This window comes from Pristis pectinata, chromosome 32 (assembly GCF_009764475.1).
Source record: "Pristis pectinata isolate sPriPec2 chromosome 32, sPriPec2.1.pri, whole genome shotgun sequence".
Lineage (NCBI taxonomy): Eukaryota > Metazoa > Chordata > Chondrichthyes > Rhinopristiformes > Pristidae > Pristis > Pristis pectinata.
This window is the reverse complement of record NC_067436.1, coordinates 17,693,309-17,710,876: the sequence shown is the minus strand read 5'-3', so window position 1 is coordinate 17,710,876 and position 17,568 is coordinate 17,693,309. Positions and strand designations below refer to the sequence as shown.

Here is a 17,568-nt window from a genome sequence, read left to right as displayed (position 1 = left end):
TTTGTACTGTCCATCTCTCCTCTCTGCTCTCAGTCCTGATGCAGGGTCTCAACCCCAAACGTTGATGATCCCTTTCCCCCCAATTGATGCTGCTCGACTCACTGAGCTCCCCCAGCAGATTTTGTTGCTCCGGATTTCAGCATCGCTTTAGGTGGTCAGCTAGGTAAGAAAGGTGGGATGGGTTTTCAGCACACAATCCCACCTCTATCCTGTGTTTGTGCCCGATGGGTGTGGGGGATTTCCCCCCTGCCCTGCCCTCACCATTTGTTCAATGGGTTGTGAGCCGGTAAAACCCTCCCTTCCACCTGGGACTGAACCACCAGCGGTTGCCTTTGGTCAGCCTTTCACCACTTCACAGCGTCCTCTTGAAGAACAGCGCCGATGTGCGCGGCTCCCAGCTCCAAGGGATCCCTGGGTACTGAGTCCGTGCTCCCTCTCTCAACCCAAACTATGTCCAATGGCTCCCTCGCCGAATTGCAGACAGGGCTAGGGGTGGTGATGGGCTCTCTGCACCCCACCTCCGGGGGAATGTGGTGCTCCCCAGCACAAGCCCACAGCTTCCACTTCCCCTGTAACATCAGGAGGGCATTAAAAATCCCTCTTTCCCCCCCCCCCCAAAAAAAAAGCCATGAGGTGGGGGGAGGTCCGTTGAAAATTCCAAAACTGAGATTGATGTGGGCAGGTGGACAGAGTTAAAGTACCAAAGGTCAGAAAAAACTCGGGGCTGAATGGCCTACTCCTGTTACCCTCTGAGCTCATAGTTTGGATGCAGAGCCTGCTGCATGTGGATTGCTTGAGGCTTAATCAGGTCACTTTCCCCATTTACACCATGAATCAGATAGTGCTGTGCAGCCTGGTTTGTTGTCGTCACTGCTTGTGTTGTACCTTAGCTGAGGGCCCGAGGAGCATCAGCAACCTCTCACCGGATCGGGTTACGCTTTGATGGCTGTGGTGAGGCACTGCGAGGCTGAGGGAGTGCAGAGAGCCCAGGATCCATCCCCTCTGCTTTTTCGAGCCTTGCTGGCTGGGGAAAGTAGAAGCCTTCATACCTGCTTTGATACAGAAAAATAAATGAGGCTATTGATCCATAGATAACTTTAAACTCTGAAAGCTATCACTTAAAGCTGTAGAGAGAATTTTAGATTAAGTGCATCAAAGTAAATTGTATTCAAGTGAGAGGAAGAGAAGGCGTTTATAATGATCGAGATGTCCAGCTTGAAGGGTCTTGACCTGAAACACGACTGTCCTTTTCCCTCCTCAGATGCTGCCCAACCCGCTGAGTTCCCCCAGCAGATTGTTGCTCCAGATTCCAGCATCTGCAGCCTCTTGTGTCCCCATTTATAATCACTTTACCTCGCGATTCCCCTCTTGACTCCCAGCTGGTGTTGGTGGGCCAGGTGTAATTAGAACTGAGAGAGAGTGGTGGGTACCCCAGTGGGTGAAGGTGGAGGGTAGTCCATGCCGAAGTTGGTGCCACATTTAGTCTCCCTTCCCCCTGAGTCGGGGATCTACTGGACTCCCAGCTCCTGTCCAGGCCCAGACCACTTCACTGGGCAAGGAGAACTACTGGCTCACTTGTTTTGACTGCTCCCCCATCTTAGGCAGCCCCTTGGGGATCGAGGATGACTTGCTGCCACTATGTTTATTTTTGGGTTCCAAGGTGACTGATGGCAGTGTGGGAACCACAGGCTCTGCCACTGATGGGGGCGGCAGGTGCCTGACGGGATGGGCGGGTGGATAGTTTGTGAAGGGGTGCGTTCCTCCCCCTGATTACCCAGGGGATCCAAGGCATAGACTCCAGGTTTTCATAACCGTCCTGAATGCTCCTCTTCTACTTTGAGTGGTGATGGGTCAAAGATTCCCAGGAAGTCAGTGGGGATGTTGCATTTCTTCAAGGAGGCTCTGAGCACATCCTTGAATCTTTTCCTGTGTTCACCTGGTGACCTCTTCCCATGACAGAGCTGGGAACAGAGTGTCCGCTCTGGAGTCTGGTGTTGGGTATGTGATTGCAGGTCTCGGTCTGAGAGTTTGGGGATTTGAATCAAGTTTTTCCTGACTATTGGATCCCTCTCCTATTAATACCCAAATACACACTTTTATTTCACTTTTTAAGTTGTAACACAGTGGCACAATAAATAGTCCAGTGAGCCAACTGGGTTTAAAGGGAGCAGGAAACAGAATCTGGTGCGTTTCAGCTTGTGGAAAAAGCCGAGACGTACGAGCGTTCCAAATCATATGAGAATACAGGAATAAATAAACCGAGCTGCTTCCAATGAAAGTGACCATTTCCCTGTTAGGTTATGTAAAAATCCATCATCAAATTCCCTTCAACTATGGAAACGCTTCAACCTCGCCCATTGTGGCTTCAGTTCCACAATAACAGTTGTCTTACCTGCCTTCTGATTGAGCAAGGTGCTCAACTGCATCAAAATACAACAGCCAGGGATGGTTACAAATACCTGTTTTGCCAAGGATGCCCACAACTTGAGGTTTGTTTTTATTTATATCTCTTCACCCAACCTCCTTTGCCCTCTGGTTAAATAGCCTCTGAGTATTCGCTTAAAACCTTCCCACCTTTTGCTTAAAACATGGTGTCAGAGTGTGACGACCTTTTATGTACCCTGTGAGCTTCACACGGTCAAGGAATTTCATTGCACGCTGGTGAATCTGACAATAAATTAATCTAACTAACCAAGATCCTTATTGATGACTGCCTGTTGGGTCCTTCTGCAGTACAATTCCGATAATCCAGCACCCTTGGGCCTTTGGTGATGCCCAACTGGCAGATTTTTTTCTAACTATTGGAAGCTCCTATTTAAACCCAAATACACATTTATTTTTCAATATGTAACACAGTGCCACAATAAATTTTCCAGTGAACCCACCAGGTTTAAAGGGAGCAGGAAATAGACTCCAGTGCATTTCACCTTGCATGTTTCAGTTTGTGGCAAAAGGCCGAAACATACAAGCGTTCCAAACCACAGGTCCAGTCACAGATCTCCCCATGTTATCGTGCTTCCATATTCCCATCCCTGGCAGCGGCCCACTACCAACTCTGGGCTCATGCTGCAGAGTAATGAGCAATCTGACTGCCAAACCACTGAGATTTCTGATCAGTTGGAGATGGGAGTATCAGAATCTTACTGTACTGGCATAGGTCAGTGCATCAGGGGAGGAGGTGCATTGATGCAATGATTTGGTGCTTGACTTCACTGTACATCAGGAAGGAGTGGGGGAGAAATTGTCGTCAGCGACCAGCTGCACGCAGTGGTGAGCAGGTCAGCACTGGAGGAAACGAAATGCAGGAGTGAGACACGTTCTCTGAGGAAGAGCTCTGTAACCAGTGGTCCAGAGCCGTTAGCAGGAGCCAGCCTGTGTGATTGAATCGTCAGTATTATATGGGCTTGTCTATCCCCATCAAAGCTCCAGCCAGTAAATGCTGGGAGGTGGGAAGCTGGTGGCATTTCCGAAAGGTTCTTGATGTGGACCCCAACCCCCCACAAGCAGGGAGCAGCACCAGTGGAGGGATGTGCAGTGGACGGTGTAACGCTGAGGGATCCTGGAGTAGATGAGTTGGGACTGCAGGTGATGCAGTTTCCTGCTACAATCTGATCAGTTACCTGTCGTTCATTTATCTCCGCTCAGCTCCAAGCTGTGAAGAAATTCGAGCACTGACCTCTGTCTTTGATCTGTCTCCACAGCACCTGGTCCTGATAACCTCATGCAGTTAATCATTGCTCTGCCAATTGCACTGCTGCTGATGATAATTGGCCTGATATTAACACTGTACTTCTTCAACAAGAAGCGGTAAGACATCTCTTACACCATTACGTTTAATAACTCCCTGTGATCCATATCTACCAACTTTGAAACCTTGTGATTGTCTGTTCTGTTTCCAGTGCCCCAGATTTTCCCCACTCTTCTCAAGTTCTCAAATCTGTGCAGTTCCCAATTTTTGTAATTAACTACCTTCCAACATTTCCATTTACGAAGGACTCAATGTGGTGGTCTGTTTTCTTTGACTTCTGGCCAAGGTGTGGAGGTGTTGGTAGATAATCTATCGACATTTACTGGATATGTACTTTGGAATGTTCCTCTGGTCAATCACCACATCTTCCGATCTTCACATTGCTATTTGCTTATCCGAAAGAAGAATGGATTTTCATTGATGTGGTGTCCATTACAACTTCCAATGATTGGTTTACATGGGATTGCTCACAGCACCAATCATGGAATAGAATCCATTATGTAGCACAGAAGGATGCTGTTCATCCCATCGTACCTGTGCTAGGAATTCTCAGGAGGCTCCCAGTGCGTGGAATTCTGACAGCAATAGTGCTGTAGCGCAGGAACAGGCCCTTTGGCTAACCATTGAGCTCCCGTTACACTCTTACTCTAATCCCACTTTGTTCTCACCACACTCCCATCAACTCCCCCAGATTCTTCCGCTCACCTACATACTAGGGATGATTTACAGTGGCCAATTAACCTACCGACCCACGCGTCTTTGGCATGTGGGAGGAGACTGCAACACGGTGGGGGGGGGGTGGGTGGGTGTTGTTGGGGGGGGAGCCTACCCGATCACAGGGAGAATGTGCAAACTCCGCACAGTGCCGGAGATCGGCTTTGAACCTGGGTCGCTGGAGCTGTGAGACAGCAGCTCTACCCACTGCGCCAGTGTACCAGGGTCTCCATGCAATACTTTTCTCCCTCATTGATCCCGGCCAGTGTGGATGCTCCTGCCCAGAGCCATTTTTAGGCCAACGAGTCATCTGGATAAAAGGGAGATTCCCAGTTGTGAGGTGTGAGAAGTTTCACATTGGGTCCTTCGCATCATTGAATGTTGTTGAGATGTTGTCCAAGTTTTTATTTTTAATATTTAATTTCTCTTTTGCACAGAAATAACGACCGGCTTCCAAATGGAGTCCTTTATGCATCTGTGAATCCTGAGTACTTCAGTGCTGCTGACAGTGAGTTTTGTGGCGGTGAGGGTTAGATGGGGTTGGACAGGGGGTGGCCAAACATCGTCTGGGTGAGTTGTGGCAGGGTTTGGCTGAGCCCCAGTTGGGGAGAGGTCAGTGGGCAGAGGGAAGGGCCAGGTGAATGAGCTACAGAGAAGGGTCTGGTTCACGTGTTGGGAGAGATGATGTGCAGCTGACGTGCAAGTTGAAGAGAAGTAACCATCATGTGGATGGTTTTGACCCCAGTTCCCATCCTCTGACACAGTGTCCCTTTCTACAGCTAGGTTAATTTTCTTCAACTGCTCAGTTTTGCTGAGGGCTTTCCTATACTGATTTATCCAAACACAAGTTTGGGCAAACCAGATAAAATTTATTCATTTTATATTTCTCCTCTGAAATCAAAGTAGAACTTGATGAGAAATGATCAGATTTGCGGATGAGACAGTGTCTACCCAGGTTCAATCCTGATCTCCAGTGCTCTCTGTGTGGAGCTTGCATGTTCTCCCTGTGAGTGGGTGAGTTTCCCCCAGGTGCTCTGGTTTCTTCCCACATCCCAAAGACATGCGATTTGGCAGGTTAATTCTCATGAGTGTGTAGGTGAGGGGGAGTTGATGAGACTGTGGGGAGAATAAGAAATGGGATTAATGTAGGATTAGTGGTAATGAGTGGTTGATGGTCACCAGGGTCCTGGTGGGCCGAAGGGCCTGTTTCTATGACCAAGGAATCTCTATCACTTCCAAAAGGCACCTGGATAAACTTGATCTGGGGAAAGAGCAGGGGTTTGGGACATTAGAACACTGCTTGAGAGCTGGCTGAGCCTGTGCAGGATTATCTGGGTGCCCAAGGAGTTTCCCAGTAGCTGACCAGCCTTCCTCCTATTCACTTGGTGTCTGAGTGTGGTTTCTCTGTCCCAGTGTATGTGCCAGATGAGTGGGAGGTCCCACGAGAGAAGATTACCATGTGCCGTGAGCTGGGCCAAGGGTCCTTTGGGATGGTGTACGAGGGAATCGCCAAGGGCGTGGTGAAGGGGGATGTGGAGACGAGAGTTGCCATCAAAACGGTGAACGAGTCGGCCAGCATGCGCGAGCGCATCGAGTTCCTCAACGAGGCGTCGGTGATGAAGGAGTTCAATTGCCATCATGTGGTAGGTGTAGCAGAGATCGTTCCCGGAGAGCTGGACCAGTGTTCCTCTGTACCTAGCCTTCCAAGCAATTGAATGACGTTAGAGTTGGAGAGCTTTGAACAAACTGTGAGAGCTTTGTAATGGTGACCTACTGTACTGGTGCATGCAGTCCTGTCACTGTATCCTGGGTCACAGCACTGGTACATACAGGGTTTGTTATTGTAACCTGGGTCACAGCACTGGTACATACAGGGTCTGTCACTGTATCCTGGGTCACAGCACTGGTACATACAGGGTCTGTCACTGTAACCTGGGTCACAGCACTGGTATATACAGGGTCTGTCACTGTACCCTGGGTCACAGCACTGGTACGTACAGGGTCTGTCACTGTATCCTGGGTCACAGCACTGGTACATACAGGGTCTGTCACTGTAACCTGGGTCACAGCACTGGTATATACAGGGTCTGTCACTGTACCCTGGGTCACAGCACTGGTACGTACAAGGTCTGTCACTGTATCCTGGGTCACAGCACTGGTACATACAGGGTCTGTCACTGTAACCTGGGTCACAGCACTGGTACGTACAGGGTCTGTCACTGTATCCTGGGTCACAGCACTGGTACATACAGGGTCTGTCATTGTTATATAGGGATATAGAAATATGGGGTACGATCTATTACTGACAAATATGACATGGTAAAACTGTCCATTGTCAGAAATCTTAGTGCCTCACTGGGGCCCTGTATCCCACACCACCTTTAAACTCATTAGGTCCCTGTTTCCCATGCTCCCTTTGAGCACACTGTTTCCCATGCTCTGTGGCTCTGTGTCCTGCACACCTTTTAAACTTACCTGGTTCTGTTTCCCACACTCCCTTTACCCTCACTGGGTTCATTGGACAGTTTATAATACTACAATGTAGCATCTTATAAAAGTGAATTGGAAGTGTGTTGGGGTATTAACATGAGTAACATCCAATAGTCCAGAAAATCTGCCAGTCCGACACCACCAAACTCCTGAGGGTGCCGGATTATCGGAGTTTTGCTGTAGTACTGTGCTGGTAGGCACTCTGTAAACCCTACAGGAGCACTCTGAGCCTGTTACTGTATTGAAACCTCACTCAGAGGAAGCACAGCCATGGTGGGGTGTGTTTGAGCTCTCAATTCAGAAGAGACTTGAGATGAAACAAGGTCATAAACACAGAACTCTTTGGCGTTCTTGTACAAAATTCTTGTGGCTCGGTTGGAAAGGTTATGGTGTGGAGCCAAGCTCTACGCCGCTGCTGTAACAATGTAAGGAGAGAGAACTGTGTTATCAGAGTCAAAGTCGAGTTTATTGTCACTTGCACGAGTCCATGTGTGCACAGGTGCAATGAAAAACTTACTTGGAGCAGCATCACAGGCACATAGCATCAGAGACACAACATCCACAAGAAAAACATAAATTATACAAGAAAGAACACAATTAGAACAAGAAATCAAAGGCCATTGTAGTGCAAAGTGGTCATAGTGTTGCTATACTGAGGTAGTGATTAGGCTTGTGCAGGTTGGTTCAAGAACTGAATGGTTGAAGGGAGAGATCGATCTGTTAAGGCAGGCTTTAAAATCAAATGGCACTTGTTGAGTTGGAGCACCAAGTTGTCCTGGGTCAATATTAATCACGCAGCCACACTTCCAAAGCCAGATTCATCTCAGTGTGTTTTGTGGGAGACTGTAGTGTACATAATGTTGGGCTAGTCTGTAAAATAGTCAACAGTAACCAGCATTGAGCTTTAATGAAGTAAACCAATCCAAGGTGGCTAAAGTAATTCCCAGCAGCACAAAAAGTAATAATAAGAACCTGCTGTCCAAAGCTCCTTAACCCTTCAGTGTGTTGAGCATCTGCCACCACTAACTGGTCTCCTTGGTATCTCAGGTCCGCCTGCTTGGTGTTGTGTCCCAGGGGCAGCCCACCTTGGTGATCATGGAGCTGATGACTCGTGGGGACCTGAAGAGCTATCTGCGCTCACTGCGGCCAGACGCTGAGGTGAGTCCTGTTAGACGGAGAAGCACCGACTAGTCACTCATGATATCGAGCCAAGTTACCTGCTGCGTTATTGGTGAATTACATAATGGTCCAGAGATTAACATCATGGTCAGAGTTATACATTGTCAGATCTTAAAGGCAAGTTCTAGCATCTAATTAAAGGAGCAGCAAACAATCTGTTGGAGGAGCTCAGTGGGTTGAGCAGCATCTGTGGGAGGAATCTGCGGGTCGAAACGTCGACAGTTCCTTTCCTCCCACAGATGCTGCTCGACCCGCTGAGTTCCTCCAGTAGATTGTTTGTTGCTCCAGATTCCAGCATCTGCAGCCTCTTGTGTGTCTAATTAAAGGACTGCATCTGAACCAAATCCAAACTTATTTTCAGCTCTTTGAGAGATACATTTCTTACCCCAGTATCTGTCATTTTAACTCCTGCCATAGACGTTACAGACAAAGCCAGCATCCCTGGTTTCCTCTAAGAAGGTGGTGGGGGGTGAGGTGCCTAGATCCACTGAAGCTCTTCTGACGAAGGTGTTCCCACGGGATTGTTGGGGAGGGAGTTCCAGGAATTTTGGCCCAGTGGCAGTGAAGGATCTAAATCAAGGAGCTGGCATTGGAATGAGACTTGACATTGGTAACTTCCAGAGCTTGCAGGTAATGTGGGTGGACTTGGAGTGTGGTGGGTGGACTTGAGAGGGAGTGTGGTGATGGGTTCTGTTGAATCAGCTGCCTTTGTCCCTTCCTCCTTGGATGGTGGAGTCATGGGTTTGCGAGGTGTCCAAAGTGATGTGTGGTAGGATAAGAAGGTAGGATTGATGTGTGCATTGGAGCCTAGTTGACATAGGATAAATGCCTTTCATAGAGTCATACAGCATGGAAACGGGCCCTTGGCCCAACTGGTCCATGCGAACTAAGATTTCCATCTAAGCTAGTCCCATTTGACGGCATTTGGCCCATTCCCTCTAAACCTTTCCTATCCATGTACCCGTCCAAATGAGAATGACGGAAAAGGTTGAACTGATCCGTCTAACACTGACTCTTGATTCAGCAGAGAAATTACATTCCCACTAATGTGAAGAGGAGGAATTGTTGGGCTGCCCATCCTGGGGATGGGACATATTCCCTCAAACTTTAAAGTCTTTAGGATGAGGAGATATATCCCATCCCCAGTATAGGTTGCCCAATATTTCCTCCTCTTCACATTACTGGGAATGTAATTTTTCAGTCAAATCAACAGCCAGTTTTAGAGGGAGTAGTTCTGCTGTTCCCTTGTCATTCTCATTTCTCCTAGATCTTCCTATGTTTGCTTTTAACCAAACTGGCACAGTGGCAGAGATCATGAGGTAACAGTAATGCCAGCCCTGCTGAGAGTGGGGGACTGTGGGGGGAGAGCATCGCCCTGGGTTGTGTTGTACTAGCCCTGCTTTCGGGTGGCCCAAGTGGAAATCTTCACTCTGTGTTGGCCAACCTTGACAGGAGGAATACAGGAACATAGTTAAAGGCTGGATAAACAAAGACCTGCTGTAATTAAGTATGCACATGCAGAGGAAAAATTGATTTGGTGTAATGAAACAGCAGGTTTAATGTCATTGAGAGATGTCGTGCACATCCCACAGAATAACCCAGGCCAGCCACCACCCACCCTGAAGAAGATGACCCAGATGGCAGGAGAGATTGCTGATGGCATGTCTTACCTGAATGCTAACAAGTTTGTTCACCGAGATTTAGCTGCTCGAAACTGTATGGTGGCAGAGGATTATACTGTAAAGATTGGAGGTAGGTTTCTCATTAATTATCAGACTTTCAATTAAGCCAGCACCACATGTTGCAAAATGATTTAACGATGTGTTAGTGTGCATGTGTTATACTGGAATATGCTCCGTCACTTGCATTTTTCACCCTCTCTTTGGGATGTTTTGTTGTGTACCTGATGGTGGTAAACGTAATTAACTTGGTGCTCGAGCACCCCATGCTAACATTAACATGTGTGTGTGTGTATTGTCATTGGTGATACCACCATTAAAACCCACTCACTTTTGTTGGTTGCACCATGATTTCTTGGCATCCAGACATATTTAATGAGGTAGATTTTCATGAACATTTATTGGACACGTGAAAAGACGTACAGTTGTAGAGAACTAAATTGGTGCTTGAATTATGCTAATTATCATGAGTACTCAAATTCAGCACTAATATAAATAAAAGTCGTTATTGAGTCAAGAGGTTATGGTCAAAGTCTTTTCTCAGAGGCTGGAGTTCACAGCCCAGCATGATGCACATGTTGCGCTGTTGACAGAATACTGCGCAGTTGGCAGTGCTGTCATTTGGACAAGGCATTTATTGGTCCAATTCAGGCCGAGCGATTTTTAGCACTGGCTGTGCACTGGGACACGGTGGCAACCAGTACCAAGACACTGGGCTGGGCAGAATCAGCATCTCGACCAGAAAATCTTTACCCTGGGCACGTGCCCCTTCCTCGAACCCAAGGAATTAAGTGAAGTAATTTGATCTCCTTAAAACTTTTGCTGTTCTGTTTCCATCTGATGAAACAATATTACTGAGGTGTCTGTCCTTCTCTTGCAGATTTTGGAATGACACGTGATATCTATGAGACGGATTATTACCGGAAAGGAGGGAAGGGGCTTCTCCCAGTCCGCTGGATGTCACCAGAATCCCTGAAGGACGGAGTTTTCACCACACACTCCGACGTCTGGTACGTCCTTATTGTCCTCTCTAATCCGGCTAACTACTGCCCAACCAGCTTGCTCTTGGTCACTTGCAAATTGATGGGAGGTGTGAGCAGCCTGTAATCACCAACAACCTGCTCACCAACTCCCAGTGTGGGCTCTCCTAAGTACCTGGCACAAAGTAAAATGATTGTGGTTGTCAGAGGGCCAATGTACTCTGAAAGACTGAACCTGTGAGGAACATTTGATGTCACTGGGCCTGTACTCAATGGAGTTCAGAAGGGTGAGGGGGGAACCTACTGAAAGGCCTGGATAGAGTGGGCATGGAGAGGATGTTTCCATCAGTAGGAGGGTCTAGGATCCGAGGGCACAGCCTCAGAATAAAGGGATGTACCTTTAGAACAGGGGTGAGGAGGAATTTCTTCAGCCAGAGGGTGGTGAATCTGTGGACTTCATTCCCACAAAGGGCTGTGGAGGCCAAGTCATTGAGTGTATTTAAGGCAGAGATTGATAGGTTCTTGATTGTTAAGGGTTACAGGGAGAAGGCAGAGAATGGGGTTAAAAAAGATAAGCCAAGATTGAATGGAGGAGCAGACTCGATGGGACTGCTCTGAGTCATACGGCATGGAGATAGGCCATTTGGGCCACCACATCCACACTGACCAGTGGGCACCCACTCAGAGATCTCCATCCCCATTCAGGAGGCTCACCATTTACCTACTGACTGATGCCCAGTCTTGGTTTCTCCAGGACCATTCACTCCAGACCTCCTCAAAGCCTTGGGCTGGGCACTAGACATGTGCCTGTATCGTGTAACCAGAGATCAGTGAGATGCTGCACCTTGCGCCATCGGCCCAACTCGTCCAGTGCCGACCAAGGTGCCTTCCTGAGCTCGTCCCATTTGCGTGCATTTGGCCCATATCCCTCCAAACATCCTGTCGATGAAACTGTCCAAATGTCTTTTAAGTGTAATTGTACCCGCATCTACCACTTCTTCTGGTAGCTCGTTCCATATACCCACCTCTCTCTCTGTGGAAAAAATTGCCCCTCAGTTCCCCTTTCAATCCTTCCCCTCTCACCTTAAACCTGTGCCCTCTAGTTTTAGACTCCCCTACCTGGGAAAAAGACGGTGACCATCCACCTTATCTATGACCCTCATGATTTTATAAACCGCTAAAGGTTGACCCTCAGCGTCCTTCGCTCCAGGGAAAGTGGTTCCGGCTTATCCAGCCTCTCCTCATATCTCAAGCCCTCTAATCCTGGCAACATCCTTGTGAATGTTAATCCAGTCTCTCCTTGTAACTAAAACACTCCATCCCAGACAATATTCTGGTGACTCTCCTCCGCACCCTCTCCAGTGCAATCACGTCCTTTCTCGAGGGTGATAACCTGAACAGTTGTGGCCTAACCAATGTTCTATAAAGTTGTACCATAACCTCCCTACTCTTATATTCTAGGCTCTGGCTAATGAAGGCAGGCATCCCGTATGCTGCCTTTGCCACCGTTTCTACCTGTGCTGTCAGCTTCAGGGATCCTTGGACTTGAACACCAAGGTCCCTGTGTTCTCCAGTACTCCCTCGGGCCCTGCTGGAGATTACAAGAGCCTCTGAGTGGATTGAGCCTTCAGTTGAGGTGCACGATGAAATCCTGGAGGGGGTCATAGAGCTATACAGCATAGAAGGAGGCCCTTCGGCCCAACTCATCTGTGCTGACCAAACTACCCAATCGAGCCAGTCCCATTTGCCTGTGTTTGGTCTCAGAGAGATGGGGACAGGAAGGAAGCTGGAATCACAGGCGATGATCTTAAACTCAAGTTGTTGATGGCATTGAAGTGATTTGTTTTCTTTTGTGCTGCTCGCTACCACAGGTCATTTGGCGTGGTGCTGTGGGAGATCGCTACCCTGGCTGAGCAGCCCTACCAAGGCATGTCCAACGAGCAGGTGCTGCGCTTTGTGATGGAAGGGGGCTTACTGGAGCGGCCAGAGTCCTGTCCCGACAGCTTGTAAGTTACAGGTCAACGTGAGGGGTGGGGGCTTCATGGAGCTGGGGCTGTCCAGCTGATTGTCCCATCTCAAAGGGCGAGGATACCCATGTTCCCTCTCTGGGGTCCCAATGCAAGAACCCCTCGCGTCGTCCATCAGCTTGGTGTTCCCTCCTCCCCTTTCACACTTCAACCTGGATTTGGGTCTCAGACTAATACCATAAAATAAAGCACCGCAGACGCTGCAAGTCTGAAATAAAACCAGACAGTAATGGGATTAAAAAAAATGGGAACGCTGGAAACACTCAGCAGGTCAGGCAGCGTCTGCAGAGAGAGAAATGGTTAACATTTCGGGTCTACAGCTCTGGTTCTGAGGAAGGGTCACAATTGCTGACTATTTCTCTTCCCACAGATGCTGCCTGACCTGCTGAGTGTTTCCAGCATTTTCTGTTTTTTTTATGTTATTTTGGATTTTCAACAATTGCAGTTTTTTGATTTTCAGACAGTGATGGAAATGTTCAGCGGGTCAAAGTTGAGTTTATTGTCGTATGCATAAGTACACGTATGCACAGGTGCAATGAAAAACTTACTTGCAGCAGCATCACAGGCACATAGCATCACATAAGTAGATATTCACAAGAAAAACATAAACACAATTTTTACAAGAAAGAACACAATTAGAACAAAAAAAAGTGGTTGTGGTGTTGCTAAGCTCTAGGGTTGTGCAGCTTGGTTCAAGAACCGAATGGTTGAAAGGAAATAGCATCGGGGAGGGAGAAACGAGAGAAGACCTTTCACCAGGACAGAAATTATCCCCGTATTTTTATGCCCTTGGTGTGAATGTCCTGCCCTGGTAAATTCCAAGCTTTGGATGGAAAGGGTTCTAGCTTGTGCCTAACTCCTGAAGAATAACTTGCTGCTGCCTCTGCTGTGGTGAGCTGGTCTGGTGTTTCCAATCCTCTCCATCCCAGGGCTCTAAATTAATCCAAATTCCCCTTCAAAAGCAGCACTTCAAACTGAGCAGGAGAACTGTGGTGAAGACCAAGTCCTGATGAGGGTTTGCGGCAGCAGGAAGTTCCACCATTGATCGTTTGGAGAGGGAGTGGATTGAAAGTGCTTTGGGGATTGGGTTGGAGGTTCACGGATGAAAGTGAGTGAACAAACAGCCACAGGGTAATGTACAGGCTGGAGATCTGTAGGTCCTGGTCTTCAGAAACGCATTGGTCATGGTGTTGGAGAGTGCAGCGATTGACTGTTGTGCCACTGATGTCTGCCATATTTCATGGTGGGCCAACAGTCAAAGGAGGATTAATTTGGCGTATCTTTGTTTTGCTGCCAGCTGCTGCCCTGGAGGATGTGTGCAGACCCTGGATCCTTGTTTCCCCTTCCCACTCCCCCTTTCCTCGCATCATCCAAACAATTTTTCCTTGGTCTCCATCCTCTTCTCTCTTCAATTCCCCCTCCGTGACTGTCTTATCCAAGAAACCTTGCTTTGCTTCTGCCTGTCAGATTCCCAGTAATGTCCAGCAAGGGATTTCACTACACTTATCAAACCTTGCACCATTTTTGCCCTCTATTGCTCACACTGTTTCTTCTTGCTCTCTACTCCTCCAATAATTTCTCTCTCTCTCTCCTCTCTCTCTCCCTGCCTACCGACCTGCTCTATTTCTCTTTCCCACCCCCCGCCATCATCATCAACTTTCTCCTTCCACAAGATCCCTCTCACACCTGCCCCCGCCGTTTCCCTGACCATACCTCTCAACTGTTATCTCGCCCGCCTGCCCGCCCTCCCTATCGCCTTCTACCTCTGCCACTTCCATCGCTAGACCTAACCCCAGAAGAAAACTCCCTTGGCCACTTTCATTGTGTGTCGGGGCACAGAGCAAGGGGAGATAAAAGCCAGCGTCACACTGCTCTGTGTTTCCACGCACAAGTAGCTTGTAGTGGGAAGGTATTGGAATTTAATTTGGTCATGTTGGCAATCTTACAGAAAGCAGCAAATCAAATTCCTGACTGTAAAATTGGCAAGTATATCAGCAATTACTGTCACTTATAAAAACCAGCAATTAATCTGCAGCCATTCTAAAATTAAATTGCTGCATCATCGAATATGTCATTCCAGAGTTCCCGAAGAGCTGATGCACTTTTATCCCAGTATTTTATCCTCCAGTCCCAGCCTCCTGGAGTTGCTGACTGGTGACATTGTGCATTGTTCCACCACTGACACTGGCTGCTGTCCGTCACACCACCCCGGGTGACATATCAGGGCCACAGTTACTCGGGCACTGCCCAGTTGCTGTGGAATAACTCGCCATGCAGGTTGGCAGCAGTTAAACCTTCAGCAGTTTCACTGGTCGTGGGAGCCTCACTGCCTTTGTTTATCCCTCACACTCCCTCAATGCCCCTTCCTCTATAATTCTGAGCCCCGCCGCCGGCACAGTGGCTACTGATTCTGACACTTGCAGACAATCCAACCCCCTTGAGTGGTGGGAAGATCATCGATGAAAGATGTAGGATTTACCTTTAAAGGTCATTTCCTGGTCAGTGGGAGCTGAGTGTCAGGTCGCAGCCTGTGTGTTGTGCTGCCTCATGTTGGCTGTCAGCTGCCTGCTTGTCATGTGATTGGTTCTTGCATACCTTCCCTTAATGAGCCTGTTGAGGGTTCTTGTTGACATTAGCCTTAAGTAGTGTGGAGATGAATTTCAGAGCTCTTGGAATGACAGTGTGCACAGAGCCAGCATGGTGTGAGAGAGGTCCTAGGAGGGGACTTTCTATTGGCTGGTGTCCAACTCTAGGGAGCAGTGTGTTCTCGAATTCTGCTGTCCTTCCTCCTAACTCACCTGAAAGCATCGACTCATACCTGAATCGCTCACCCCCTCGACAGTGAGGATCAGCAGACTGTTTGACTCTGGAGTGCATCACTCCTTCTCGGTGTTACACTATTTGATCAGGACCCAGAGCAGGAACATTGATTCAGTTTCCCTTCTCTGCCACTGCACCCTCCCTGACATAAATCCTTTAGGCATTGAGGCAGTTATATTGGCCACCCCTGCCCCACTTGGTAACTCTGCATGCAGCCTGTATTCAACTTCATAGTCACACGCCGATTGTGCCGTGGGTCAGTTCATGAAGGGAAACTCTGCTGAGAGATACCTTGCCTGGACACTGCTTGCAGTTAGTCACCCAACTACCTACCCCAGATGTGGAAACACATTGTCCACCTCGAGGTAAACAGCTGAGTTCACTAACTGATCCCTGTTCACTCTCATCGGTACATTGGCACATAAGCCAAAGCAGTCTCAGTCTTTATAGAGTCATACAGCACAGAAACAGGCCCTTCAGCCCACTGAGTTTGTGCTACCGAGCACCCATTTATGCTCATCCTACCATAACCCATTTTATTCTCCCCACATTCCCATCAACTCCCCCCAGATTCTCCCACCCACCTACACACCAGGGGTCATTTACAGCAGACAAATAACCTCATAACCTGCACGTCTTTGGGATGTGGGAGGAAACCAGAGTACCTGGGGGAAACCCACACGGTCACAGGGAGAACGTGCAAACTTCATGTGGACAGCGCCTGAAGTCAGGATTGAACCCGGGTCTCTGGCACACTGAGGCGGTGGCTCTACCACTGTGCCACCCATTGCTGCCAGAGTTCTTCCTTCTGCTGCTGCCCATACCCTTCCCAGTCCATAATATTCTTCCTCCCCTGGTCTCTTAACACATTCTGGGGAGTCCTGTTTTAATCAGCATCTTATAAATGTGTTTCAAATGGCTGAGTGAGGGAACTGTGATCAGGATGTTCAAGTCAATTTGAGTTTATTGTCATGTGCACAAGTACGGTGAGGTACCGGTACAGTGAAAACTTTGCTTGCAGCAGCATCATAGGCACGTAGGTACAGACAGTCACAGAATATAAATTATATATAAAATATACATCAATTATATAAGACAGTGCAGAGAAAAAAAAATCTGCAAAACAAGACAATTAGTGCAATAAAACGCCATCAGAGACAAGTCCATGGTAGTGCAGGAGGTGGCCAGCAGTGTTCTGCTGATGAGATAGGGTTAGTACAGCCTGAATCTTCGTCCTGCTGATGGGGGACGTGTACAGTCTCCAGTCACTACCCTCCCATTTTAAAGCTTTCTCTCCAGCCTGTCGAGCCTTTGCATCGTGTACTTGGGGTGCACTGGACTTGAGATACACAACAGATTGTTTGGGAAAAGCAGCTTTGGGGTGGTGATGCCATCCCATGCGGTTTGGGCAGGGCTCCTCTGTCCCACCTCCGTCAAACTCTACCAGCCACATGAGAGTGCATTGGTTAAAGCCGGTCACCTGTGGGTTGGCAGCAGGTTAAAGGGACCACTAAACCACCCACCAGCACAATCAGTAAAACTAACTATTGCTCTTCAGGGCAAGGTCAGGGGTTGGTCTTTCTATTGGGTATATTATTGACCCATCTGCTGGGTTGAAATTAAATCTACTTCCTCTGCGTTATATATAAATAATCCCTCGCCTGCTCCCCCCGACTCCAGTTGGCCCCACGTGATACACTGGCTGAGTAGCCCTGATCTCCGAGTATGGGCCTGGGCTCCAGTCTCCTGCACCAGCGTCACTGCAGCTGATGTAACGGGGCAGGGAGCAGCCGTTACATGCTGTCAGTGCCCCTGATGTCATTGGCCCCGGCAGCTACACTTGGTGTGTGTGGCCTAGTGAAGGGGAGGTACCCATGTGACAGTGACAGCTGGCTTCTCCGCTCTCCTTCGGATCAGCAGCTGTGAGTGAG

At 48.3% G+C, this 17,568-nt stretch overlaps 1 protein-coding gene across 2 annotated transcripts in view; it reads left to right on the top strand.

Moving 5' to 3' along the window:
* Window positions 1–17,568, top strand: part of igf1ra (insulin-like growth factor 1a receptor) — a 220,964-nt gene that overhangs the window by 192,531 nt on the left and 10,865 nt on the right. For both annotated transcript variants that reach the window (XM_052042748.1, XM_052042746.1), the window contains 7 exons: window positions 3,702–3,807; window positions 4,900–4,970; window positions 5,876–6,105; window positions 8,000–8,110; window positions 9,724–9,883; window positions 10,691–10,820; window positions 12,662–12,796. In XM_052042748.1, the coding sequence (XP_051898708.1) occupies window positions 3,702–3,807; window positions 4,900–4,970; window positions 5,876–6,105; window positions 8,000–8,110; window positions 9,724–9,883; window positions 10,691–10,820; window positions 12,662–12,796 (943 nt within the window). The remainder of the gene's footprint in view (window positions 1–3,701; window positions 3,808–4,899; window positions 4,971–5,875; window positions 6,106–7,999; window positions 8,111–9,723; window positions 9,884–10,690; window positions 10,821–12,661; window positions 12,797–17,568) is intronic.